Source organism: Electrophorus electricus, chromosome 13 (genome assembly GCF_041902795.1).
Source record: "Electrophorus electricus isolate QZ-2024a chromosome 13, ASM4190279v1, whole genome shotgun sequence".
Classification (NCBI taxonomy): Eukaryota; Metazoa; Chordata; class Actinopteri; order Gymnotiformes; family Gymnotidae; genus Electrophorus; species Electrophorus electricus.
The window spans coordinates 6,864,835-6,892,690 of record NC_137509.1 but is presented as its reverse complement, the minus strand read 5'-3'; the positions used below and the strand labels follow the sequence as shown (position 1 = coordinate 6,892,690).

Sequence of the window (27,856 nt, the reverse complement as noted above, 5' to 3'; positions counted from 1 at the left end):
GGATTTTCATTTAAATTTAAATCCCTGGCGCTGGAATTTCTTTAACCCGTCAGAAAATCTAATTTGCATTAGAATGACAAGATTACAGCCTGAATGCGTTTGTGTTTCGCTAGTTATTAAACAGCCATTTGTCTTTATTTTTGAACAGGCTATCGTGAGGCCATGGTTTTGTTATGCAAACTTCGTCGTTTTTCGGAAATCTCCGAAACGTGACGTATGCACGTCGAGAACGTTGCGGCGACAGCCCGAAGTTTGAGCGATCGAGCAAAGGGGAAGCAAAATGGCGGAACTCGAAGATGTTACGCTAGATGGGAAACCGCTTCATTCGCTCCGTGTGGCGGATTTAAAAGCTGCCTTGGAACAACGAGGTTTGGCCAAAAGCGGTCAGAAAAATGCGCTTATCAAACGACTTAAAGGGGTAAGTTTGATCAAGCCATTTGGCTAAAATTGTGGGCTACTATCAAGTTCACTCGGAGACGAGACCCGAGTGGCAGGCCAAGTACTGGTGCTTCGGAAGCGGGAATGCTCATTTAGTTCATGTGCACAGTTTAAATCGCGAACTGCATTGCCATATTACTTAGCAGTCGCCCGCTTACCTGTGCGGCTCAAGAGATATTATTTTTGCAAAGCCTTTGCGTTATTGGTGACGGAAAGGGAGTCGCTCTGTCGTGTGATCCTGAGGTTTGTGAGTTGACTTCGTGCTCGCGCCCTCTATGTTTGTAGTGTTGGGGGGGCGCGCGGTGACTGGGGGCGCGCCCGTCACTCTGCTGTGATGGATGAGTGGCTGACATTTAGTCTGGTAAACACCGATCAACTGGGCGAAAGTAATCGTTTAAAGTTTGGGATTGTCAATAGACGAGTGGTTAAAATCACACGGCTAATTAATTTGGAGATACACGCAATGGGATTAAGTATCTATAATCCACCTTGCACCCCGTAAGCAATCGTATAAACTACACTTCACGGTCTTTTAGGTGTAAATCAGTTTACACACAAAATATCAAACATCAGTTTTGGAAGTACTTTAATTTGCATTAAAACCATTTTAGTACTTTAAAAAAATATTTAAGGTACATAACTTCTAGTATTTAGTACCTATTTGCATCTATTCTTGAATTTAAAATAGCAATCATAGTGAAAAACAGAATTCTATTGTCCTCGGTATCGCCGACGCATCTCGCCGACTGGTGAATTGTGCACTTCACACCAATCATTTGAGAAGTATGTGGAAATGCGTCGTCACTCCCACCACGAGCCTACTATAAACACGGCCTCACAGTGCCTGCGCTGTTATAATTCACCTGGTTTTTCACGGGGTTTACCATTATCTTTATTGATTCGACAGAACTTTTTTTCCCATTGGAGAGAATGTTATTTTTAACAAAATGGAGCAGAGAGTACCAGACATCATTTTTACTATATTTATGAAATGCAAAGGACACTGCACTGTTCAGGTGGAGGTTTGTATTTTTTGTGATGCGTGGAAAAGTCTAAAGTTTTATTTTATTTCTCGTGTAACACGTGTTTCCTGTGATGAGTTTGCCATGCTAATACTGATGCGCCAGACTGACTGTCTCTCTGGGCGTAAATGAGTTCAGCTCAACTTCTCACACTCGCAGTGTGATCTGAGGAAAACACATAAACAAGTTACACTTATGAACCACAAATTCTTTGGGGTTTTTTTCCTATGAGATGTTTGACTGCTGTTTTTTTTTCAGGCTCTCATGTTGGAGAACCTCCAGAGAACCTCAACCCCTCATGTCGGTCTACAGCCCAACTCGCAGGTCAGTGAAGCTCTAGTTTTTCAGCACACATTCCATTTCCTCTTTTTCTTTACCTTATCAAGTGTTTGGCATGCAATTGATTTAACATGTTCTATAGTACAGGAACAAATCTCTGCTTAAAAACCTCTGGCTGAATACCTGGTTTTTCTTTATGTTTAAAGTGATGTTTCAGTTCCAGGTGTGGTGTATGTGTTATGTGTGTGTCTAATTCACCATTCAGCCGCTGTACAGTAGGTAAATGTGTTTATTAATGAAGTAGCCGAGGATCAGTTTCTAAGATACGGATTATGCCAAGTCATGGATATGCAATTGGAAGTCCTTTTTAGTCTAGGCCTAGGACTAATCTTTGTCTGGAAAACTGATGCTGATAGTTTTAATAAACAAACAGTATGCCAGAGTTCCCTACATGACTCATACGGGGTCATCATGCATTCAAAACACACAAGCTATATAATGACTAAAAATTGAATAACTTAAAATTATACTTTTAGTTGACTGTAAAAGAAGTCTTGAACAAGCACACCCTGTAGGTAAGGCTCTTGTTGTCCTAGATCCAACGAATAGCTGTGCTAATCTGAGATTGGGTTCTTCCTGCCCACAGTGCTCTTTCTTCCCATCAAAATTGCTCCAAGTGTTAATGAATGTAGCTCAAGCCTTAGAGGGAATGAGCTGGAGGAGATGTGGGACTCATTCTCAGGCTGAAGTATGCACTTCTTTATTTGTGCTTCAGATAGGGGAGGAGATGAGCCAGAACAGCTTCATCAAACAGTACCTGGCCAAGCAGCAAGAGCTGCTCCGCCAGAGAATGGAGAGGGAGGCACGGGAAGCATCTGAGGTGGATGGTGAGATGCCTGCACACTCCTCCAATACAGTGGTGCACCGTAGGACACTAAACGGGATCTAGGGCTCACTTCCGTTTGACCAAAGATAATCAGTTGTTAGAAAGCTCTACCTCCAGCGGAGCAAACGTCTTGCTTTGTGTCAGCGGATTGACTTGGGCTGTGACCCCGAGGTACAAGTGAATCCTGTCCACGCAGTCAGTCGGTGATTACATTAAAGATGTTTGCCTCTGGTGCGTTTCCTGTGATGAGTTTGCCATGCTAATACTGATGCGCCAGACTGAGTGTGTCTCTTTCTGGGCGTAAATGAGTTCAACTCAACTTCTCACACTTGCAGTGTGATCTGAGGAAACACTTTTTGTATATTTATTTAAATTTTTAAACCTATTCTATTTTTTTGTGCAGTAGTAAAAATGATTGCACTCACTTTTTATTGATTATTCTGTATTTGGCAAGGCTATATTACACACATCACATAAAGGAAAGAAATATGCTAAAATATAATGTGGTGTGTGGTATCTCTAACCTTAACCTCTGACTCCTGCTGTGTGTGTGTGTGTGTGTGTGTGTGTGTGTGTGTGTGTGTGTGCGCGCTCACGTGTGTGCCTGTGTGTATAACCCTGACTCCCTTGTACGGCTTTAGATACAAACAGCCCTGCGGGCCCTGAGGAGGATGACCACACAGCGGCCCATGACGGCACTTCCTATCTGCCTGACAAGGTTAGCAAACAGGCTTTCCAAACAAACACACCTGCAGTGGGAACAATGTGCACACCCAGGCCGAGGCCAACGTCCTCGGCTCCCTGTGGTTGTTTTTCTGTTGTAAAGACCTCCAGCTACTCTACCCCATGAACATGTCTGGGAATTTTATTTTGAAATTTGAAGTAGGGCCAGTCAGACAAACATCAGCCAAAAAAGCATAATTATTAAGTTTCATTAATAATACTGTAGTACATGGTAAAGTTTAAAGGCCTTGACTACATATACATTTAGTATAGATTAAGTATCTTTTATTTTGATGAAGCTTTTTCCTCGAAAACCTTTATTAATTGGTCAGTGTGTATTTTGTAACAAAAAAAGCACATTTGTTGCATTAAAAGTTAAATGTCTGCAAATCTGCTGTAGAAACTAATCCCTGCTGTGTGTACTTTTATATGAAGCACAGTAATGTGCAAAGTAATGCATTATAACATCACTAATCATCTCTGCTTAGTAATTCTGTATATCAGATTCTAATAGCAAACCATTGTTGTCGTTTAAAACAGTAATAGTTATAGCACTCATAATATTGTTAACCTTATGCTGGACGATAAAAAACTTTGCTGAACGATAAGAAATTACAGTTCCCAGAAGTTTCTTATAGAGGTAATTGCCCATTCATTGTCAAATTACCTCTGTCCTGCCCGCCCCTGAATTCTTCTTGCCTCTGCCTGAGCTTTTTCCCTTTTTTTTTTTCAGCATCACATTATACCGTCTCATCCTGCTCTGTCACGAGCAGAAGACAAAGAAGGAGGGGAGCGGGTGGACGTTGTGCCACGGGACCCTGCTATAGCAGCAGCTCGACGGCTGGATATGGGCTCAGCTGCAGTAGCCCAGGAGCCCCCTGACGCATCTATTGGGAGGATCTGGCACCCATCTTTCTCACAGGAGGAGGTTGCCACTCCCTCCCCTCCCCGTGCAGTCGCCTCTCTGTCAGTGCGTGTGGTTGGCCAGCCGGAAAGACAAGGCCTGCCACTCATTGTGCCCCGCACGCAAGAACGAGAAGGGACCGCGCCGGTTGAAGCAGGCCCTGCCCACTCAACGCCTCAGTTCAGTCGATCGGCTCGCGCTCAGGAGGACAGTGACGACGACGATGACGATGACGACGATGACGATAGTGACGAAGATGACGAATGGGGTCCATCTTCTCACGGGAGAAAAAACGCACGCCCTCCTCCCGTGCACCAACCTCCAGTGGCGCAACGGTCGCGTCGCAAGCTCCAACCTCCACAGCACATCCCACCCCAACCCCAAGCCGCCCACCAGCCCCCCCTGCAGCTCCGCCAGCCCACGCCTCCACCCTCCCCTCCCCCAGAGCTCTCCTTTCCTCTACCTGACACCCCCAAGCAGAGCCCCCCAGACCAGGATGAACCTGCTGCCCCAGGAGAGGGTGCTGCTCCTGGGCTGGCTGGCATCTCCTCCCCTCTGTCCTTCCAGAGGCAGGAGTCCAGCTCCAGCTCCAGGTCCAGCAGCCCGGAGCCGCCATCCCAACGTAGGCCTGGGCCTCTCAGCCTGCTTGTGCGCAAGATGGAGTCAGAGGGGGCTTTTAGTGCTGGGCAGAAAAAGGAGGAAGATGACGAGGGAGAAGGAGCAATGGAAGTGGGGGAGCAGGAGGATGGGCGAGTGACTTCTGGTCCAGGGGTTCTCGTGTTCCCCAGGGGGATGAACGATAACAGCGGTGATACAGACGCGGCTCCCCATCAGAAGGGGCCCTCGGAGCAGCAGCTCAACGAGGCAGAGCCGTCGGCTGCGGTGCTCACCACAGCTGAGATTGGCACTCCAGAGCTGGTGGCAACTGAGGAAGCTGAACAGAAGAAGGACAGAAGACCTCAGAAATGTGACGAAGAGAGAGAGCCAGAGCAAAGGAGTGTGGAGGAGGAAAAAGAAGAGGAGTCTGTGAAAACAAGCCATAGTTCTCCTGTTTTTTCGTGTAAACGTGGACGTGAGGCTTCACCCCCTCAGGCCTCTGCCCTCATCAGTCATACATCACCCACCACCTCCCCACCCGCTATTGCTAAGCGACCACGGATCTTCTCTGAAGTTCCCCCACCTGAATGCCTCGTGTTCTCTTCCAAACCGGATCAGGTGTCGACCCTCATGTCAGGACCCTGCCGTGCTGATGTGGATGTCTCCATGGAGACTGAGGTACCCAGCGTGGTGCCTGAGTCGACAACTGAGAGCAAGGGAGATGAAGAAATGAAGCCTCAGGCAGAAATAGAGAAACCGGCATCTCCACGACCAGCAAAATCAGTGGAAGATGCTAAAAAGACCCCCTCTGTTCTTCCTCCCTCTCCACCACCAGAAGATGGGGAAGCAGAGAAAGCAAGAGAAAAAGCCAGACAGAGACAGAAGTCATCCGAACCACACTCGTCCCCCTCAAGCCAGTCTTCTTCCTCTGACTCTGATTCTGAATCCTCCTCCTCTAGTTCCCCGGGCTCTTCCCCACAAGCAAAATCCACACAACAGAAGGTGTGTGATTGGCTTGTCCATTTGTGGTGTTTAGGTTTGCCTCTGATGTGTTTCCTGTGATGAGTTTGCCATGCTAATACTGATATGCCAGACTGACTGTGTGTCTCTGGGCATAAGTGAGTTCAACTCAACTTCTCACACTCGCAGTGTGATCTGAGGAAAACACAAACGAGATGTTTGATTCGTAGACAACTTGCCATGGGAACAATAAAGATCTATACATTCCACTCTGTAAATCTAGGGGAGAAGTAATATCTCTTCACATTTTGTATGTGAAGGTGCATTCATTGTCATGGAGAAATGGAAATTGTACTGTGTAATATTTCATGTTTTGCTTCGCTGATGCGACTTTCATGTTTGTTTGATCAGGATGAAGAGGATAAGCCAAAACGAGCATCTCATGCAGAAGAACAGAAGGTGGAAGCTTCCAGGTTAGCAGCAGAAGCTTGTTGCACCCTTTGTGCATCTCACACACACACACACACACACACACACACACACACACACAAAAACAAACACATGTTCCTACCTGATTGTTCTCTAATTACAGTTTCTAGGTGCCATATTTCTTTCTGGCACCTGGTACATGCTTTCTTTTTCCCCCCAGTTTTTCACCCAGTGTTTTTCACCACATTCTCCTCCTGATATAGGGTAGACAGCTAGCAGCTTGGGTGGCTGAGGGGTAACACTTGCTGCCTCTGTAGTACCAACCATATGTCAATTGAACCAGCAACCATATGTCTATTGAACTGTAGCTCAAAGAGTGATACAGGCTAGCTCAGTTGCCTAATAATGTCTTCTGTTAGCTAGCATTACTTTATATAGACAGCTAGGGGGCTTTGCCATTATTCTCACCCAAGTAGAGCAAATTATTCTCTTGTGAACACCCAATAAGGATGGCCCTGACATGGAAATCAGATCCTATTAGTAGAAGCCAAGTTTGCACTTATAGAAACAGTGCATTGGCTAGCAGGGATGCTTGGAAACTCTGTCTTCTGAAGAGGTGCAACACATCGCTTGTTCAGACAGGGTTTATTTTAACTAATGAGAACCCTAATATGCAACACACTCCCTGTGTGTCATAGCATTATTAAAAGTAAAGAAAGAATAGGCAGTTATCTGTATGTGTTGACACAAAGGAAACTTATTTATTGAATGTGTTTAAACAATTGCACAGGCTTTCTAGAGACTTTTTTAGACTGGCATATAAGTTTTCCCCCATATTTGCCTTGTCTAAAAAGCAATGTCTCACATTTAACAAGATTTCAGATTTATTTATTTATTTATTTATTTAAAAATACTCAGTGATGGCAGGGTCTTTAAAGATTGTGTCAGTTGTGAGTGTAAATTTAAAGGTGAATGCCAGATACAATCTTAAGAGCAGTCCTATTCTCCCCTGTGTCAGCATTCTTAGAGGTGTTGTGATGGTCTATTAGATGCACTGCCTACTGTCAGTGTGCATAACACTCATTGTGTTTCATTATCCGATGCTGATGCCACTCACCCAATATGCACCTCTTCATTCATTTGCCTTTTCTCCGTGATGGAACCATGTGCCTCCTGAAGGTCTTCTAGAAGGTGAAAGCGCACTGGGTGATCTGATTTGATTTCAGAAATGGATGGGTTGGGTTGGTCACAGCATTCTGGATTTGGGAAATGGTTTACTTAATTATGCTTGTTATTTAGAGATTGTCCAATTATAAATAAATGTATAATATTTATGTGGCAACCGGTGGTGAAATGCAGTGAAAATGAATGAAAAGTCCTCTGGCAGAAACTTTTGATGTGCTTTGTATGGCACAGCAAGAGGACCTTCTTGTTGTGTTAATATATATTCTCTCTGTCCCAAAATAATGAGCTCTCTACCGGGCACACAGAGCTGAGGGAGGCAGCAAATAAAACCCTAATTTGAAGGCTTGAAGCAGGGATGGGCCATAAGAATAAAGCCCCAAGCTGACCCATGTGTGTGCCTTTGTAAAAATAGCTCAGCAGGACCCAAGAGCTGAGCAGCTGGGAGATTGCTAAAAGAAGTGCTTTCTTTCAGTCCTCACTCTAGGTGACTTTTCCCTCAAGACAGTTTTCTGGAAGACGGCAGTTTAGGATGAGTGTGTAATTGACACCAGTCTGCTCCCACCCTTCTCTCAGCAGCAGACTCAACTAGCGATAATTCAGTAATTGCTAAAAATGCTTGTGAAGCAACAGACTTGGGAAGAAGCACCATCCGGCACTTATTTTATTTACATCAAATGCTGAGGGGGAAGGTGATGGGAGTGAATTATTTGTGTGGGTGCACTTTAGTAGTGTTGTGTGTGTGTATATATATATATATATATATACACACACACACACACACTCATTACATTACAAACCAGCTAAATTGGGGTGTGTACGTGCACACACACACACACACATATATATATATTACTTTGTGTGTATGAAATGACCATCAGAAACAGATGTGTTCTATATTTAATTAATTAATTATTTTTTTTTATCTTCGTATGTTTCCAAATTGCTATTTCGAAAACATGCTCGCGTGAACCAGTTCACTTACACACACACACACACACACACACCCCTCCCCCAGCAGTGGTCTAGGCATCTGTATTTTCTATCAGGCGTTCTGTGCGACAGCCTTGTAGCCGGTGTGGCCTTGGAGAAGGAAGAACGGCTCCTCCCCCTCGCTGGCTTCTCACACTGCCCCGTCTCTATTCAACATGGCTGCTAAGTGAGCGCCGCTGTGCATATACCGACGCATTGCACAAAATAGCAGTCCCGTAGCGTTTCCACGTCTTTGATTTCTGCCTACGCAGCTGTGACCGGCAGAACAGACGCAACCGTAGCCGTCCAGGTTATAACCCGTCGTCATGCTGTCCGACGGCAATAAAGGCGGGTAAGGCAGAGAGACGGTAGATTTCCAGAAATACCCTGGCGCTAGGTTGCTACGAGGCTTAATGGACGCTTGCCTCCGAATTTTGCTTACGACCGGTTACATTCGCTGGATGCGCTGTCTGATCTTTGCTCTCCGGAGAAGAAATGTACCGTAGTCGTTTGTTGTGTTGATTAAAAATAGGCGAGGATGTGTCGATGTTTGCTGCGGTTTTGAGGAGCGTGGTGATGGGGGGGAAGGGGGATGGCCACTGGCGTTTGTCTGAGGATGTGAACATTACTGATCAAGAGGGACGCGTGTAGCGATGAATTAGTAATAAAGATAATAGCGTTGCGTTATCATCGCGGGGTGTGCTGCGCCCTGCCTTTCTAAATAAAACGACGACTACACTCCTCGCGTCTCTTACTGTTTTTGTTACTTCACGACTCTGAAAGCGATCAAAAGACATTCGGGAGCCTTAAAACAGAACCATTGGACACGATTGGCCAGCGTTACCCGTTCCTGCCTTAGGAAAGGGGTGATCAAAATATTAAGCATATTACAGTCAGTCATTGTGACTTGGGTACAGATTGGGTTCTTTTCAGACGTTCAGCTTTAATACAGGTGACCTTAAATGTGCAGTGTGGTCTGAGTGTGTTTGGGAGAGTGAGAAACTTGGTGATCTTTATTTTAGGTATTTGAACATGTTCTTTGTGTGAAAAAGCTCCTCCCTGACACTACCCCCTTGGTTGTTAAGGAAACCATGTGTGTGCTAGGGGAGTTATGAAGGCAGCCCCTGGGGGAGAGATCAGTTGCTGTCAGTGGTGACACCAATGGTGGAAAATCCCAGAAATGCATTTTGTGCTGAGACATATGTATACACGTGTATATACCACTGTCTAGGGGGAGACTGGCCGCTTAGGAGGACTCCAAACATGTGAAATTGCAGCAACTCGTTTTTCTTGTTTTTTTTTTTATCCTTATACTTCTGCCTCTTTTACTTGGCCAGCTTTCTTTCACTCATAGTGGCTGACAGCCTTGCATTGATGTGTAAATGCTGGGCACTTTCCTTGATTGGCTTTCTGTTGACTTTTGTCTTCTGACCACCCCCATGCTGTGCTAAGAGTTCGCTTTTTCAACCACGAGGAGAAAACCTAGAATATCCCCAATAGAATAATGAAAGCAATCGCCATTGTGTGCCAGGGGAACCGAACTCACTTTCACACCTGCTGTAGGTGCACAAGTGAAGGGGGCATGAGAGTGAGTGGTCATAGGTGAGGGTCTTCAAAGGAGAATCAATATGATTGGCTTTGCCAGTGATCTCCATCTGACAGGGTGACATAATGGCCAAATGTGGTTTGAAGCTCTTGTCCTAATGGTGTAGGATGCTTCTTTATTGATCTGTTCCACCATCCCTCGCATCCAGCTCCCTCAAAGGGCTGCTGTCCTGCTGTGATGCATGTTTCCATGCGTTGCTTTATTTTGTGACAGTTTGGTGAAATTTAACTGGTTGTGATGAATTAAGCTCTCAGTAACAAAAGACTGAATTTTGGGCTGTTGCTGCAGTGCACAAATAGTCTTGGGGGGGGGGGGGGGCAAAACTCCCAAAAATTCACATTAGTTGTACTTTAACACCCTGGAAAACTCATTAGCTATATGTTTTATTGATGGGCAAAATCATGTGGTTTGGAGCAGAGGATCCCACTAAACTGGGTAGTACTGTGCAGTACCAGAGGGAGCTGTTCCCTGGTGGTGGTGGTGGTGGTGGTGGTCAGCTGCTTGTGTTATCTGTGAGGGTTGTTGCAGGAGTGTCTAGGTTCCTGGCTTTGGCTGTCATTTTGTGTATGTGTGCGTTTGTGTGTGTTTGACCCTGGCTTTGGGTGTCATTTGGCTGGTGAGTTATTTATAGTAATAGTGACCCAGATCACCAGGCTCCACTACCTTACCTCTCTTTCACTCTTGTTTCTTAGTGCTTGTGCTCTCTCACTTCCGTGAACGCTCTCGCTCTCTCATGTAAGGTCAGTCAAATCTCTGCTCTTTAGACTGTGCTTTGGGGACCCGCTGGTCCAGTGACGGTACTCTGTCTGTTTCCTGGTTGACACTCCAGATCACTTGATTCATCTTTCCTCCTCTCTGTCTGTCTTCTCTCCCCTGCAACCCCTCACATTCTTCTCTCCTGTCGTTCCCTCCGTGATGATGTAATGCTGAGCGCAATCATTTTGTTCTCTCTCTCTCTCTCTCTCTCTCTCTCTCTCTCTCTCTCTCTCTCTCTGTCTAGGGATGTGAAGCAGGCTGCAGTTGCTGAGCCCACAGGCCCCGTTGCTATGGAGCTCGAGGAACGGCCCGAGTCAGAGAGTGCCCTGAGCCAACCTGTATCACAGGGGGCGCCAGAGGCTGGCGGGTCCCGCCCTGATGAGGTAATAAGGCCCCCTGTAAAGAGGCCTGTGGAACAAAAGACCCTAAGGAGCAGGGGAGGGCTGTATGTCTATTATTTGTTGAGGTGCATCCAAATTGGTCTTTAAGTGGAAAACCCAAGCAAGCTTTCCCATCAGCTTTATTTTCAGTTTAAGAACATGTTGTATTCAAAGCACAACTTGATTTATTTAATGAACATAGTTGACCTATGAAAATGTATCGCTGTACTTTAAAATATGCTATAGAACATCTTTTTATATACCAGTGGAGGGAATGTTAACAATCTGGAAAATTTAATCATTCCATTGTGTCGGAGAAAAAATATGGCTAAGGATGTTGGATGAATCTGAATGTACCTATGATTAGTTATGAGGGAGATGCAAAGAACCCAGTTTTTATGGGGGGAGGAAATCAATTCCTTTTCCCTTTTTGAAATTTGTCGCTGTGGACCTATAAGTATCTCTCAGAGCAACCCTTACTCTCTCTCCTTCCATCTCTTTCCCCCTCTATCTCTCGCTCTCTCTCGCTCTCTCTCTCTCTCGCTCTCTCTCTCCCTCACGTCTCTCGCTAGTCCTCTGTCTGCTTGCTGTTATTATAGTGTCAGTGGTTGAGGATGGCTAACAGTGTGTGAAATTAGACACAACTTCAACTCACTGGATTGCTGGGTGTGTGAGAGAGGGAGAGGTGAATCTGTGACAGTATAAGGGCTTCTGCTTCAGTCATGTGATATGTATGTCAGCCTAGAGGTAGGTGAGGCCTGTGAATGTGCATGTAGTAGTCTTAGTTGCTATGCTCTCTCACTCTGCAGTAAGGGGTAAAATGCATCATGGAAGCTCTGGGATCACTGTAAATACCTCACTGTTCCACCACAGTGGGTTTGGTAGCAGGACATTGTGATTTGTGAGGTTCCATAATTAGTACAAAATGCCGGCGTGTTGGCTGTTGCAGTTGCAATCGGAACTTAAGAAGACTTAGTGGTGGAGGTGAAGATTTAATCTGTACCCAGACTAAAAAAAATGTTCTCATTCAGACTTTTGTTAGAGAAGCAGACCAATTTAAATGAGAGGTTGTTGGCAAGATTGGAGTGTAGCAAACCAATACTTAAGCAAATGTAAATACATGAAGGTGTTTGTGTAGTTATCAGAATTGAGTTTTGTCAGAATGCCATAATTGAGCTAGTGGTGGACTTTTGTAATTAACAAACCAGTTGGGTCCAGTGATTGCAGTGGTAGCTCAGTGGTTATGGTACTTGTAATTGGAGTTTGCTGGTTCAAGCCCCACCACTGTTGGGCCCCTGAGCAAGGCCCTTAACCCTCAACTGCTCAAGTTGTACTCAGTCATATTGTAACTTTTTAATTATTTCTGAATGGGATAATGTGTAAATGTATTATGATTTTATGATGATTCACGTTTTTTGATTTGATGGGTGACGGAGGGACAGAGATGGCCACCTTCTTCTCCTTTCTCCCTTCACCCTCTTGCTGTACACTGTTCTCCCTTTCACATACTCTCCCTTATCATCTGTCCCTCTTCTGCTCAGTTACTATCATGTCTTTTGTCCTCTGTCTCTCTCTCCTCCTTCTATAACCCTACTGTTCTCTCTCTCTCTCTCTCTCTCTCTCTCTCTCTCTCTCTCTCTCTCTCTCTCTCTCTCTCTCTCTCTCTCTCTCTCTCTCTCTCTCTCTCTCTCTCTCTCTCTCTCTCTCTCTCTCTCTCTGTGTTTTCCTCTCTGTCCCCGTCCCCCCCCCCCCACACACACACACACTGCACATCTGCTGCTTCTTTCTCTTTATCTTGTGGTATGACTGTGTTGTGTTTTTAAAAAACCCACTGATTGCTTTGTCGTGAAGGTGCCCTCCCTTCCTCCATTGCTCATACTGGTACCTGCGTAACTACCTCCACCTCTCCTCCTCTACCTCCATCACCTGCCGTGCTATGTCCCAGCGGCTTGGCTGCACCTGAGCTAGGCTTCCCCCAGACAGAGTCACCGCCGCAAACTTAGCCTCACCTGATGGAACCCTGACGATTGGCTACACCGGTCACCATACAAACTGATGTGGCCCCTGATTGGACTGCTTGGGAGAAGCCCAAAGACTTGCTTGGGCAGTGGGTGGTGGCAGTCATTTTGAGAAGATACGCCCTCTATCCCACTAGAACCCTTCTTGTATGGCTCCTACAGATCAGGCGAGCACAGAGCTGAGCCTGGCCAGACACAGCTCCTTTGCACAGCCTGACAAGCACCACAGTGGTTTAAATGCCATGGCCATCGGTGTGCTTGTTGAGCTGCTGGTTTATCAGCATTCTTCTCTGTATGTATGGGCTTCAGTGGACTCAATCACCTTGCACGAATCAGCCCTCATCTGCTTTTTCTAAAGCACCTATGGACCAGTCTCCACCAAATTAACAAGCAGAGCTCAGAGTTCAGTTCTGCTGTTCTGGATTAGCTCACATGCACAAGACTCAAAGGCTAAGAATTAACCATGGACTTGGTTCTCATCTGATGTTGCCTGTCAGCTTGTTCTTCCAGCTCCTGCAGTTTGCAAGTTGGCACTTTATTTGGCATTGCCACTGGATGGGTTTGTTTTTTGCTGGACTGTACCTCTAATTTTGCTTAAAGAAGTGAACTTTCTGGAATAACCACAAGCATCACGGGCTCAAGGCTTACCAAAGTTTTTTGCCTCAGATTTTCCAGACACAAACTTTCATGTTTCCATGCTGGAAGTATCTGTACTGTTTGTAGTCCATTTCATCTGCCTCCCAGACATTTAGTATTGGTGGATTAGAGTTTGCCTGAAGGAAATTAAGGACATTAATTAGCATCATCTTGGAGCTTAATGTGTGCCCTTCCACCACATGCCATTGTGGTGAACACCATCTGCAATGTGGATTATGGACTTCTTTTGTGTCTTCAGTGATGAAGCTCCTTAGACTGTAACTTCAGACGGACTGCTCTTTTTCAAAGGAAAGAGCTTCCTGGGGTAAACACACAAGCTCCCACAGACTCTGCTTAAGTGATTTTTGTAGGTTTGCTTGGATGCCCAGTAACCCCTTGAAAATCATGTTAACTCATGATGTTAACCATCAAAGACTGTTTCTGTTTAACAGAAATCTCAAAACCCATCAAAGACTTTTGCAGACATCCCACAAGCCACTGATTAAAAAATTACTCCCACAACGTAAAAGTCCAGCAAAAGAGCAGTTCCTGTCAGCCAGCCAATCAGCACGCTCAATTTGTGACCATTGCACGTCCTCACTCATCAGCCTCCTCTGATTGGACCCTTGTTGCCTAGATACAGTGCACACTGCCGTGCGGTTGGGCCATAGCCAAGCCAGTGAGGAATCAGGTGTCAATGGTACCAGGAAATACAATTTTTTCCAGAGATGTATTTATTTTTCATAAACAGTTATCAGAATTTTTTTTGTTGGGGTGTTTATTTATTTATTTGGGATAAAATCGGGGGATTTACTTTATAAATTTTATTTTGTCTCAAGGACAGTTTAGAGTAAGGTGGGGGGCAATAAGGCTTGTAGAATTATCTATGTAGTACTAATGGTGGAATAGATTGTATGAATCAAGCATGCATTTTGTAACATGTAAGTTCAGCTCTTTTGGACAGAGCCAGGCAGGTTATGGGTTGTGTTCAGGTCCTCTGTGTGTCAGGTCAGTAGATGATATAATTGGTGGTCTCACTGATTCTTTCGTCTCTCTTTTCCTCCTCTCCTCTATCACCCGCCCCTTCCCACTCCTGGTCTGGTGTTTGTCTCTGGCTCATCTCTCCCTGCACCCACTTGGGTCTCTCTTTTTTTTTTCTCTCCCCATTTTTTTTTTTTTTTTTTTTTTTTGTCGTTATATCTCTTTTCAGAGCACCACTCCAAAAGCCTTTGCAGCACGCAAGATTTCACTGACTAGTAAGTGAAGGGGCAAATAGGGGAGGAATACTAATGGACTTGATGATTTTGCCATTTTTTGTGCCTCACTGTCTATTTTTGTGTTCTTATGTCTGTGTCTGATGTTTTTTCTTTGTAGCTGCTAAACCTGAGGGAGCAGCAGTGGAGGCGGAGTCTGGGGGCGGAGCCGGTAGGAAGAGGAGGTGGGGCTCTAGTACTGCAGTCACTGCCAAGAAGCCATCGATCAGTATCACTACTGAATCACTGAAGGTAAAGGCTCACTGACCACCGTCGTCATCATAGAAATGTCCAACTGACCCATTGACTGTTTCTCTTATGACACTTGATGTCCATCTCTGCTAGTGGTTTTTAACGATGACTCATTCTCCAGCTGTTTTGTTTCGTTTGTTTTTCCTGTAATTTATTTTGATGATTCCATATCAATGCATCAGCAACAAAACAGTCTCACTGTCAGTCTGACCATGGGGGTGTGTATCCCCTGGCCATGTTTCTGCAGTCTCTGATCCCAGATATAAAGCCTCTTCAGGAGGCTGTAGTGGAACTGCACCCTGATGAAGGGCACTTCTCTGGGGACGAGGACGCTGGTCAGCAGGCCGAACACGACGACGACGACCAGGGCCTCAAGATAAGGCGCACCGTAACACAGGTATGCAACCGCCTGACCTAACGGTGAAGTACTCCGTTTTTGATCATCTGCATTTATGGGGACAGATTGAATAGTGTTTGGGATTGTTTTGGTCATTATTTGTGTGTTTTTATTTTGCCCTGTGTTTAGGTTGTTCCTTCTGAAGGACAGGAAAATGGACAGAAAGAAAAAGAAGACGAGGAAGATGAGGAAGAGGAGCATGCGGAAGGGGATAAGGAAAAAGAGAAGCCCCACAGGAAACAGAGGAGCGAGAGCTTGACGGAGGTTACCATGGAAACCCAGGAGAGTGATCCTAAGAAAGGTCCGTATTTGTTGTTAATATCCCCAAACTTTATTCTACAAAGAGAACTCGTGTGCCATTAGTTGGCATCAGTCTAAACTTATTCACACGTACTGTCCCCTTCAAATCTGTCCTGGCACGAAGTTGATCCATTTGTTTAGAAATGATTTTTAGAAACCCTAATGATGGATTCCTTTAAACCCGCTTGCTTTCTCTCCTCCAGTGACTCCCAATGATTCAGTGGTGAGGCGCTCCATCAGTCAGCTGAAGGTGGGTGTGTCCGTCACCATCGATGATCCCGTGCGCACTGGCCGCCAGCTCTCCCCTCACCGCGGCAAACCCTCCCAAATCATCCATATCTGCAACCTGGTGAGAGAGCTCTCTGTGTGTGAGAGAGAACGTATTCAAAATATGAGGTTTATGACTCATGGACAACCGGCTACAAATTCTATGCTAAATAAAACCTTTTTGCAGTACAAATCCATACATTTTGTGGGCGTGTGTGTTTTATGTATGCGTGTTAGATTATCACATCTAAAGGATTTGTAGCATGTTAATGTGTCTACCTTTTTATTGTGTGCGTCTGCGCAGGTACGCCCTTTCACCCTGGGCCAGCTGAAGGAGCTGTTAAATCGGACCGGTGCAGTGGTAGAAGAGGGCTTCTGGATCGATAAGATCAAATCTCACTGCTATGTCACTGTGAGAGCTGTTTGTCTCTCTCTGTCACACCGCCTCGTTTTCCTTATTCTGTTCACTGCTTTAGCCTCCTGCTAGTGATTTGCCTGCCTTGATGTTGCTGGAGTGAGTTGAATGTGTCTGATCTTTGTTTCAGTACTCTAGTACAGAGGAGGCAGTCGCAACTCGAGAGGCTCTGCATGGTGTGAAATGGCCGTCCAGCAATCCCAAAGTGCTCAGAGTGGACTTCTGCGAACAAGACGAGGTAAGAGGCCTTTTAAGTTTTGCATTTTATTCAAATAAACCAGCCAGACTGATGCATGACAACAAATGTCAGCTGTGAAATGTGCGTGGGATGTGTTCAACAACTGTTTGCCCAGGTTTTATAATGTTATAACTTTTTCCATCTGCACCATTTCCTTTCTCTGCCTTTTTCACCCTTCCCTCTCTCTCAAGTTGGACTTCCATAAGGCCCTGCTGACTGGTGAGGACCCACGAGTCCCTCCACCGCCGGGCCGCCCCACTGCTCCTGCTCCCCTCCTGCCCCCGAGCCGTGAACGGGAGGCTGCAGCCACCACGCCAACTCCCGCGCCGGCGCCCATCAGGGACCAGTGGGCGGAGCGCGAGCGTGAGATGGAACGCAGGGAGAGGACTCGTTCAGAGCGCGAGTGGGACCGGGACAAGGTGCGCGACTTCGGCCGCGATGAGCGGGACACCACTCGCAGGTCCCGCTCGCGTGACCGGGACAGGAGACGCAAGGAGCGCGGAAAGAGCAAAGAGAGGAGGTCTGAGAAAAAAGGTGAGACTCTTTCTTCCACCTCGCAATATGCTGTCCTACAATAGTCAAGCTGGTTTAACATACTTTGGCCGGTGGTCTGATGTTCTTGCTGTAGATAAACCAGAAGAGCCTCCAGCCAAACTGCTGGATGATCTGTTCCGTAAAACCAAAGCAGCTCCTTGTATATACTGGCTGCCACTAACTGAAGAACAGGTCGGACACCTTTACACGCACCACCAAAAGCTCATACACTGATAACGCTACAGTTTCGAATGATTCTCACGTATTAAAGCTCATTCTGTTTCTCTGTCCCTCTTAACACTCCACAGGCAGCTCAGAGGAGTCTGGAGAGAGCTGAGCGGATGAAGGAGCGAGAGAAAAGAAGGAAGGAGCTTCAGGAGGAGGAGGAGAAGAAACGTGAGGAAGAGCGGAAAGAGAGAGCACGGGGGCGTGAAAAAGAGGGAGGAAACGCAGGGGGCGGGGTAGGTGGCTCTGGCCGTACAGCTGAAGGAGAGAGAGAGAGAGATAGAGAGAGAGATAGGGAGAGAGAGAGAGAGAGGGAGAGGGAGAAAGGCAGAGAGAAAGAGGGTGAGAAAAAGAGAGACAGCAATAGAGGCCGAGCCAGTGACTCCAAGACTGCAGGGGGCGGCAGGCGCTCAAGAAGCCGCAGCAACCCATCCAGGGACAGGCGGCACTGAGCCTGTGTGTGAGGAGGGGAAAGCAGCATTTGTGTGTGTGTGCGTGCGTGTGTGTGTGTGTGTATGTATGTATGTGTGTGTGTGTGTGTGTGAGTGAGTGAGAGAGAGAGAGAGAGAGAGAGAGAAAGAGTGAGTGAATGAGTGGCGTACTTTGAATGCTCTTTCTTGTCTACTGGTGCCCAAGTATGAATCAAAGGTTCCAGTGCTGAAAATCTTGTTGTTTCAAGGATTTACACTCTTCACTTTTTTTTTCTTTTTTTTTTAAACTAAAAAAAAGGACACACTTAACGTGCATACACATAATTAGCGTCTCACTCGTACTGTTGTATCTGCTGTACACCTTTCTTATTTCAGGGGCTTCCATCTTTTTTTTCTTTTCTTTTTTTTGCCAAGTTGATGTAGAAATCTTTGTTTTCAGACTGAGGTTTGTGTATGTATCAAAGACCCTCATTCTTGGAGAGGATTCATGTAGTCTAAGGTTCTGAGTGGCTATGACTATTCTACCAAGAAAGGGTAATTGATGCTTCATTTTTTTTTTTTTTTTCCACTCCTGATTTTTATTTTAATTTTTTTAAATGAAATCTTGTTTAGAGCCGGCGGGCAGTAAACGTAGTGTGGGATTGAGGTTTTTTTTTTTGTTTGTTTTTTTTAAGTTCTAGATATTTCTTGTTTTAGGACTTTGAATTAATTTATTTCTGTTGACAATGTTCCCCTTAAGTAAATTCTTTTTGCCATCGAATTTGGTTAAACCTGTTGTGTATTTGAGCCACAGCCTCTATCAGACCCTTTCAGACCCTAGTGCACTGAACGACTGACTACTATTGCCTATCTCCAGAGTCATGGTTTAGAAGGGTGCTGTCATGAAGGAAAGCAGGTGGTTTGGTTAGTGTGTCTCTTCACACCCTGTCCCTTTGTCGGGTGTCCCGCTGTTCTTCTGTTCCAGTTTGTAGTCCTCTACGTTCTTCACCATTTACCCTCTGTGAAGCATAAGGGAGAACCCAATCCTTTATAGACAAGAGAGGAACAATACAAGTTTTAAGGATGTTTTAAAAAAAATTTTTTAGTTTGAAAATGAGAGATTCCTATTTGCTTTTTGATTTATTTTTCTTCTCTTCTGTATGCAGAATGTACAAAGAATAATAAAAAAGGTGAATAATGAAAATTGGCTTCTTTGTGCATCTTGATTTTAAATTGTGACGTCTTTATTTTGAGATGGGCTACAGCATGCATGACCATTTCTCTGGCTCACAAAATTTAAATAAGTGATGTAATGCAGAGGTAAGTATGGATTACAAAGGCTGTTCAAATAGCTGCTTTGTAAAGCTTATGCTAATTTTTATATAACAAGTAAAATTCTGCAGTCAGCAGAGGCAATATCTTATGTATGAACGTGTTTGAAATCATAGAAACTGGAGTAGTTTTGATTTAACTTTCAGTAAGTGCATTCACATGCAAACTTTTTTTTCTTTTTTTTTTTTTTTGCCCTTGATGTTCAATCTTGTACCTAATCCAGTCTTGGCTCCAGCTGGTTCTCCTTCATAGTGAACAGAAACCCTGTTGTAACACCATTTTAATCCAAGCTAACATGGTCATAACCTGCTTTCTAGATCATTTATTGATGTAGCATTATGTTTATCTTCCACTCCACTTCCAGAATGAAGAATGTTCATTGCAGTTTGTAGTCAATACACAGAACAGTAAAATTAAAACTTCAGTTCAGACAGAAAGAAGTTTATTAATAAAGACAGATACAGGAATGTTTTTCACTCTTGCAGAAACACTTAAAAAAAAATCTCAGAAGGTAAACGTTCATTTAAGTGCAAAATCTTTGCTAGTGATATTAAATATTTTTTTCTTTAAAAAAAGTTAAGCAAAAATCCCTTGTACTTTTCTACAGCAGACAGGAAAACAAACAGTAGCTCAGCATGAAGTTTCATACTCCCTAATAACTTAGTAACATTGGCAGTGATCATCCATCAATAGTACATTATACACAACGATGTCAGCAGGATTCTGTTGGTGCACTAACCGGCCACTAGGCGGTACAGAGCGCCCATTAGGTCCAGATTATGCACTTGAAATGTATGACCTCACGTTTGGAAAAATCAGTCGATCAAAATAGATCACCTCGTTCTTTTTTTTTTTTCTTTTCAGTATCAGAATCTGTAGCCTTGTTTACGACTTGTGTGGGAAAGAGGGAAAGATCAAAAATATCTGAAAGGCTTTACAAGATAGCAATACACTTGTTCGCATATGCGCATGTCAGTAAAAAGCAGTGCATGTCGGTCCAGCACAACTGCTTCCTCCTCAGTGTGTATTGTGCGAGGGAAGGCTATGAGTGGCACACACCCTGTTCATGTGACAGGAGTGGCAGAGCAGGTGGGAGTCCAGAGGAAAGCACTGAGATCCAGGTTTATCCGAAAGCTGCTTCCCACACTCCTACCCAGGGAGAGAGAGAGAGACAGGGCATGTTATATAGAATTAGTTTAATAATGTTAGTTCTGTCTGCCATCAGATATCTCAGTCTTTCTCATTCAAATGGCCCCAAAATTACAGCAACACAAATTCTTTTAGCTAAACATTTATTCCCATACAGGGAATTTATCCGTGCTCTGTGGGGGAGGATACCTGCTCAGTTCATAGAGAAGCTGTCAAACTGGAATTGGGCAATATAGCAAAAATGTATCAATACAATCCTTTTGAATCCGTATGAAGGTGGCAATGAAACTGCATCAATTCTAGGATGTTAAAATTAATTGTAACTATTAGAAAGAAAGTTTTATTATATATATCTAAATAAAATATTCAATAAAGCATGCACAATTTTTTAGTCAAGTTAAACTTTCAGGCTATTTTCACATGCACCAAATCCAGATCCCCAAAACTGGCAAGGATCAGCTCATTGGCAGCAGTGTGTGTCAGAGGCAAGGATGTCTGTCTAAGAGCAGAGGGTAAGAAGCAGGACAGGTAGATGTAATATTACTTCTTGAGCATCTAGTATCAAAACTTTTAATTCAGATCTGTAACAAAATCTAATCAAAATCATAATGAAATAATTTAGTTTAGTGAGATTTGCAAACATGCTGATGCAGACGTAATGCACTAACAAAAAACTTTATAATGGTCTGAAAAACTGTTTTAAATAAAGCATAAACATACAGAAAGGGAAAAATAAAATCCCAAAAAGGACTAAAATCTGAAGAGCTCCTTGTTATTATTCTGTAACAACTGGTTATTGATTACAGACTCTATAATTACTCTAAATCTATATTAGTCCCTTTACTGATGATGCCAGCTATATCCTCACATTAGTGCCCCCTGAAGTAAATAATTCCAATAACAATTACAATATATTAAAGTATGTTATTGTTAAAATAACGATTACATATTTCCCACCCTAATTCAAACTTAGTCCTTTAAAATCACAGGCACAACTGTAGCAAAAAGAAGTCAAATCTACTGCATACAAATTTTACAAAAGTTGAGTAAAGTCAGAGGAAAAGACCAGTAGATATAATGCACTACAAACCTCACAGTGATAGCACTCAAAGTGATAGTCTTTGTTCATGGACACCACCCTGAGAATCTCCTCACTGCCCTGAAACACAGAACAACATACTCAAAACAAGTTTCTGAAAGCTGCTTGAATCCTGGGGCCTAATCCCAATGCTATAACCACTGCCTTTCACATCTTGTCATCCCTAATCCACCTGGGCTAAATAGATAAATCATTGGTTTGGTCTAAGCAGGGAAATCAAACTATTGGACGGGCAGTGGGTGCAGACAAGTTGGGGTCCACTGTTCTAGAATATTCCAGAGCATGACCTTGGGCTGATGGCAAAAGCAAGGAATGAGACCCCTGTGTGAAAACTCATCATGAACCCCATGACCACGAGAATTCCAGTCTAAGCCGTGCACTCACCTCAGCAGGTAAAATGGGTTGTAAACAGGCAGCGCATTTAGGAGCAAATGTCCTGAAACAACAACAAAACCACCTCAACAGAAGTCTCCCAAATAAAACAGGCACTTTAAGATGGTCAGTATGTCAGGATGCTGGGCCCCAAGCTGGCAGTATTTAAGGGTTTAAATGCAGCATCACTGCCTCTCCTCACTCACACTTTGGCGAGCACTGCAGTGTTGTCACTATCGCCATCATTCTTCATCTTAATAGGAGATGTGAGCAAAGCTAGTAATTACATCACTAAATGTTTTTTAAAGCAGTATGCATTAGCGAGGTCTAATCAATGGTGTAGTTCCTCCGCACACCTATTATAATCAGAGACGCAGTAGACGTTATTGAGGTAGTCCACTGTGAAAGGCACACCATCCAGCGTCTTTGAGCAGACCGTACAGCGGAAACAGCCGGGGTGATACGAGTTCCCCAGGGCCTGTAAAATCTGACACACGCGCGCGCGCGCACACACACACACACACACACAGAGGGTTTGGTTTTCCAGCATTGTGCAGGCTTGCATATGTGCATAAACTATAGCGAGGTATAAAGTGAAGTCGCCTAATCATAAGCCTGAGTGGAACAGTCCTGGCACATCCAACAGAACAAGTACCTGTTCCAGGATCAGATGGCCACACACACTGCACTTCTCTGCTGCTGCCTGGAAGCCTGAAAACTGAAGGGCAAAGTACAGAAAAAAAAAAAAGAAGAGAAACATGGGGGGGATCGGGGACAGTGAGCAACCCAAAAAAAATTGTTGCAGCTACTTTTCCACTTTTTAAAGAAACTAGTCAAAATCACAGCCCCTTTCAAAACTGGTCTGATCTTCAACTGAGTCCTCTCTTACCATGTAGTCCTCTTTACAGTAGACTGATCCACTGACATTGTAGAAGTCCTTGTTTCTAAGTGTACGGCCTGAGAGAAACACAGATGGAAACATTCATCACTGTGGACAGGTCAGCTGCTTCCCTTATGCTGCCTTTCCACTTGACTCAGAAGCTGATTTATCTCTTACATCAGAACTACTTTACTGCACCGACTGCATTAGGTTTGCCCATGTAGCATACAAAAGCAAACATCCAGCACCATCCGAGGAAAAGGATGGGGTTTTTTTTGTTTTTTTTAAAGGAGCAGTATTCCATATTGAGGGCACTAACAAATTCAGGATTTATGAAGCGGAGCTGATCTGTATCTCAGCTCCAAACATAGGTTATAGCGATGTTCTGCAGATTACTGGTATCGGCTGTGGGATCACTCACCGCAAGACACACAGGTGAAACAGCGTGTGTGATAGAGACTGTCCAGAGCTTGACAAGCGTTGTCCGCACCATAGACGCCTTTACCGCATTTCACACATGTTCCTAAAATACATCACATCATAAACTGTTATTATTTTCCACATACACACTACACTTTGAAGGAAGTTCACCAAAGGCAACAGAACTGAATTGCACTTGAATGTTATTTTTGTACACAAACATATTTCTAAACTGGAACAATTGAGATTAGCAGTCAAACCATGGGCTGCTCATACAACTCAACAACAGTCCTGCCTCGATGCCAATACATTTTTGTGGGATGGTGAGTCATGCATTCTTTGGTCTGAGTAATGACCAGCCTGTTTGTTTAGCATTTAAACACAACCCATCACAGTCTCTCTACAGGGCTTTCCACAAGGCAAGCCACTCAGACACTTCTAACATAGACCAGTCATATCTAAAATGTAATCACCACACAAACACACGTAGGCTTACACTTTACACAGGTGCTTTAAAAACAATAAGGGGGATTATTTCTAACAACAATAGCTTTGTCACACACACACACACACACACACACACACACACACACACAGCCTTGTTGATGTAGTGCGAGAGAGCCTTCCCTCAGGACCTAAATACTTGAACTGTAGAAACACACACCTATGCATGCTACTGCATGCCACACACAAGCGCGCACGCGCGCGCACACACACACACACACGCCTACTCAATCTACTGTATGTCTAGATCTTTGGTATGACCTGCTGCACATGCAGCCTGTAATTTAGGACCGTGCATAGTTATTATATGCGGTTGGAGGAGATATTTTTGACTGTGTAGTCTATTCAAAAACGCCTGCGTGTAGCCTCGGGTGGAGGAGTGGTACATTTGTTCATGGGCACAGCACTGAGGTATAGAGGCTGGTTAGAGGTCTGGGTGGAGGGTACAGCCATAATGCATGTTTGCTATTTTTCTGCTCTGTTCTGAACTGTGATCTTTGATGGACTGAATCAGCGCTGTGGTTAGGCTTGCCTTGACACTGGTGGTAATTTTTCTACTCCCAGTCATTGCGAGGCCTGTGCAAGTTGCTGCAAGCCTGATTAAGATTTTCATCCACTCAACTGATTCATGTACTCACATCTTATAACCCTTCACTAGTCACTGCTAGACAGAATGCAAGTCAGAAGCAGGAAATGTTCAGGTCTCTTACCAAAAAACTCCTGTCTATCCAGGGCAGACGGTGGTTCCCTTGCTGCTATTTGCTCCTCTTGGGGCTTCCCCACAGCAGGGGCAGGGGCGGGTACACAGGTGGACAAGGGCTGCTCCTTTAGGGTCAGTCCACCCAGCAGCTCCTCACCCTCCAATGCCAGGTCCCTCAGCAGCAGCCGGGTAAGCTCCTGCTGGTAGCGGGTGCCTGGCAGGTCAGAGTGCCTCACCCGCTCACCAAGCCCTTCCGCCCGGGGTGCGGACCGCTGCTCGGCCCCGCCCCACCACTCCGGCTCTGGCCTCTGACCCGTGGCCGTTGGGGTGCTGACTGCTGGTGGGTAGGAGTGACGGCTGTCCTGAAATCCTCCTTCGATGGCCGACGCCCTTTCCAGATAGTCCCGCCACACCTCCATAGGTGGTGCTACTGCTTTCCCTGGTGCCGTGGCCACATAGACCTGCCCAGAGGTGGCGCCACCTAACGTTGTGGAAGAAAACTGCAACTGCTGGGCAGGGCCAGGCATATGACGGGTGTCGTAGCCCAGGCTGATGCCACTGGTGCGGTTGCTGCTGCACGGGCTTCCCACAGGACTGCCACCAGCACCTCCTCCCCCACTGGCTGTGCTGCTGGCAAAGCTGGAGCGCGGGCTGGCCAGCACTGACTCCTGCAAGCTGAAGGAGGAGCAGGGGCTCAGCGTGGGCCCCGGAGGGAAGAGGTATCCCATCCCGGCGCCATCATGACTCCTCTGTGGCGGGTGGGAGAGCGAAGCCGGCCTGCCACTATCCCAGAGCTCTCCTCCGGAGCTCCACCGCTTGTAGAACAGTGCCTCCTGCAGGGACAGACGCTTATGGCGCTCCAGCTCGGGAAGGAAGCTGGGCTCAGTGGCTCCTGAGCGGGTGATGGCACTGTGTGAGGGGTACGGAGGAGGCATAGAGGACAGAGGAGCCTGGGAGAGCAGCTGCTGCCGCCTCACCAGCTGTTGGAGCTCCAGCGAATAACGGCGCTGGTTCAGGGCAGCACGGGTGTTTGAGCTATATGCGGTGCCCTGCATGTCTCCTTGCTCGCCTTGAGGCACCTCACTGCGCCTCACCTGGTCACAGGTGCCACAGCCTTCCACGCTCTCAGGCAGGTAGCATGAAGCCCGCTGCTGGGGCGCCCGGCGCCGTAGAGGGGCAAGGGATGATGGGTGGTCTTCGGTAGAAGGCCCGGACTCCTCAGGAGATGGGGTGGAGGTTATGCAAGAAGACACTCTCTGAGAGTTGACCACCTTTCCAGGCCTCCCACTTTGCGATCCACATGCCTCCACTGAGGGAGGGCACGTAAGAGTGTACTGTGCTGGGCTTGCAGATGAGTTAGTTATTGGATTCAGCTGAGCCACTACTGTTCCACTACTAGCACTGTTGCTGTTACTGTTATTATTTGTGTTGGTCAACTCATTTTTCTTTTTACTAAATTTGACACTACCAGAATCAGGTAGCTTAAACTTTTGCTTCAGTTTAGTGCCAATTCTCTCCATTACCCAATATTCCTGACAGACAGCTCTACAAGTATTAACCTATCAAAGATTTTTGTTATGAAATGACACTGGAATGACTACAGCTTAAATACAGTACAATAAATACAGTGTAAATGCAAATTGTTCAAGTCTTTGCCTACAGCAGGTGAAATGACACGGACAACGAAAAATGTGACCAACTTAAAAACGACATTAGTTATATTAAAAAGCACCTGTCCTGTGTCCAACTAATAATAAATATAACATAAAATAAGTTAAAAAAAAATATTATGGCATTTTCTGCTGGTTACATGTCTCATTAATCATACTTGAAAAGACGCTTGTAGTTCAAACGTTTCCACGTAGAATATCTCACCAGAATGCATATGTGAAGAGAACCATCTCCATCCATTTGTTAGTATGCTAATGCACCTTTGCTACAACTTGTGTTGTGGACAGCTGACTAATAAAACGAGCTATAGCCTCAGAGGTTCGAAATTTCCTCGAACAATAAAAAATAAAATAAAATCGCACTTCGTCCGTAACCCAAGTGAACGGTCCGTTCAAACGAAGCGAATGCAGGGGTCACATTCGAAACACTGTCGATCCTTCGCCTTTCACGTTGGCTCTTGAAAGTTGTAATTGCCACTCAATCCTTTGTTTCAGTGTGTTGGGCGAAAAAGTGTTGTTGATACACGGGCTACTATTTCGTAAACTTGTTTCTAGGCTGACTCTAAAGTCCCCTAAAAAAGAAGAAGAAATTCCGTTTCCCTCGAAAGTCTTTCGTGGAGCAGGACAGCTTTAAAATAGCTTAAGCGGTGAGTTCTACGCCTCAACTAGCCGGCTCCGAAAGGGAAATGTAGAAAACGCACATTTCTGTGCTTTTTACAGAAGCTTCGTCTTTTCGCGTGAAGTAAAATCCACGGTGTAATACAGAAACAGTCGTGCAAACAAATGTAATAAGTAGGCCAACCAAGACCGCACGGTTCTTCACAGCTTCCCCACTATTTCCAATGCTGTTTCAAAGAAAATTAACATTATTCCAAAAACAGTATAAACCTTCAAACAAGGAAAACAAAATTAACTTCATGAACAAACTGTACGAATGCCACACACTCTTCGAAACATTCTCGGAGAAACAAACATGTTGAGCGCCTTTGAAGTCCGAAAATTAAACGGCACCGATTAACTTTGAGTTTCTTTCTTCCCTGCAGTTCTCTACCCCCCCTCCCCTTCTTTCTTCCTCTGTAACTTTTTTTTTTTCCTGACCGGAACATCTTTCTTCTGGGCAGCGCGGATGAATAGCATCCCACAATTTCGTCACACATCCAAACTTCTCCAACTGATGTTGCCTGTTGGTGCAGTCAGGCTTTTTTAAATCATATTCCTCATGGAACGTGAAAAAAACGTGAAAACTGGGACGAGGTCGCACTCTTAAAACCGTTAACATATGTGATCTTACAGTCTTAACTGAAACGAAAATTCTACTCCATAAACAGGCTTTTTTTCACTTGCAACCAGTGGTGAGACACACAAACCAACAGAAATGCAGTCTCGTTGCCAAAATACGCTGTTTGGGAAAAACGAGTGAACCTTTTGAGACAACATGCAATACCTTAATACCAGCCTATCCCTTAAAGGTGTGGTAGGTTTTACAAAGTGAAACGTAAATTTTCGAGAGCTCTTGTGCAAACTAAAACCTTCGTTCCTGTTGTTATTCTAACCCCAGGGCCTAGTTGTTCGTGCCTTTCGTCTGTGGAATGTGCGGAGGGATATCGCTAAGTTCCTCGGAGCGATGTGATCCGGCTGCGTGTGTGCTTTT

General features: G+C 45.0%; 2 protein-coding genes and 3 non-coding genes across 7 annotated transcripts; 4 read left to right on the top strand and 1 right to left on the bottom strand.

Annotated features, from left to right (window-relative positions):
* The first annotated feature begins 243 nt into the window (after positions 1-243).
* Positions 244-19,283, top strand: acin1b (apoptotic chromatin condensation inducer 1b). 2 transcript variants are annotated; one of them, XM_027011440.3, is made up of 17 exons: positions 244-418; positions 1,719-1,784; positions 2,515-2,626; positions 3,267-3,343; positions 4,082-5,851; positions 6,221-6,282; positions 10,999-11,137; positions 14,999-15,044; positions 15,163-15,293; positions 15,541-15,690; positions 15,820-15,991; positions 16,194-16,339; positions 16,562-16,669; positions 16,803-16,910; positions 17,102-17,444; positions 17,539-17,636; positions 17,753-19,283. In XM_027011440.3, the coding sequence occupies exons 1-17, from the start codon at positions 281-283 to the stop codon at positions 18,119-18,121; spliced, it is 4,035 nt and encodes a 1,344-aa protein (XP_026867241.2). In that variant the 5' UTR covers positions 244-280; the 3' UTR covers positions 18,122-19,283. The 2 variants fall into 2 exon arrangements, with proteins under 2 accessions (XP_026867241.2, XP_081550803.1); XM_081694677.1 differs by lacking the exons at positions 244-418; positions 2,515-2,626 and having other exon boundaries at positions 1,724-1,784.
* On the top strand, positions 1,526-1,634 carry LOC113578337 (small nucleolar RNA U6-53/MBII-28). The gene has a single exon (XR_003410734.1). It is a non-coding gene; the product is annotated as a small nucleolar RNA U6-53/MBII-28 (small nucleolar RNA).
* On the top strand, positions 2,863-2,975 carry LOC113578336 (small nucleolar RNA U6-53/MBII-28). Its single transcript, XR_003410733.2, has one exon. It is a non-coding gene; the product is annotated as a small nucleolar RNA U6-53/MBII-28 (small nucleolar RNA).
* LOC113578338 (small nucleolar RNA U6-53/MBII-28) lies at positions 5,903-6,013 on the top strand. Its single transcript, XR_003410735.1, has one exon. It is a non-coding gene; the product is annotated as a small nucleolar RNA U6-53/MBII-28 (small nucleolar RNA).
* Positions 19,284-19,836: 553 nt separating the features above from the next.
* Positions 19,837-27,646, bottom strand: ajuba (ajuba LIM protein). 2 transcript variants are annotated; one of them, XM_027011516.3, is made up of 8 exons: positions 24,546-27,273; positions 23,333-23,434; positions 22,921-22,988; positions 22,687-22,749; positions 22,388-22,518; positions 22,044-22,095; positions 21,651-21,719; positions 19,837-20,560 (listed from the first exon to the last, which is right to left on the bottom strand). In XM_027011516.3, the coding sequence occupies exons 1-8, from the start codon at positions 26,053-26,055 to the stop codon at positions 20,429-20,431; spliced, it is 2,127 nt and encodes a 708-aa protein (XP_026867317.2). In that variant the 5' UTR covers positions 26,056-27,273; the 3' UTR covers positions 19,837-20,428. The 2 variants fall into 2 exon arrangements, with proteins under 2 accessions (XP_026867317.2, XP_081551195.1); XM_081695069.1 differs by lacking the exon at positions 22,687-22,749 and having other exon boundaries at positions 24,546-27,646.
* Between the last annotated feature and the right edge of the window lie 210 nt (positions 27,647-27,856).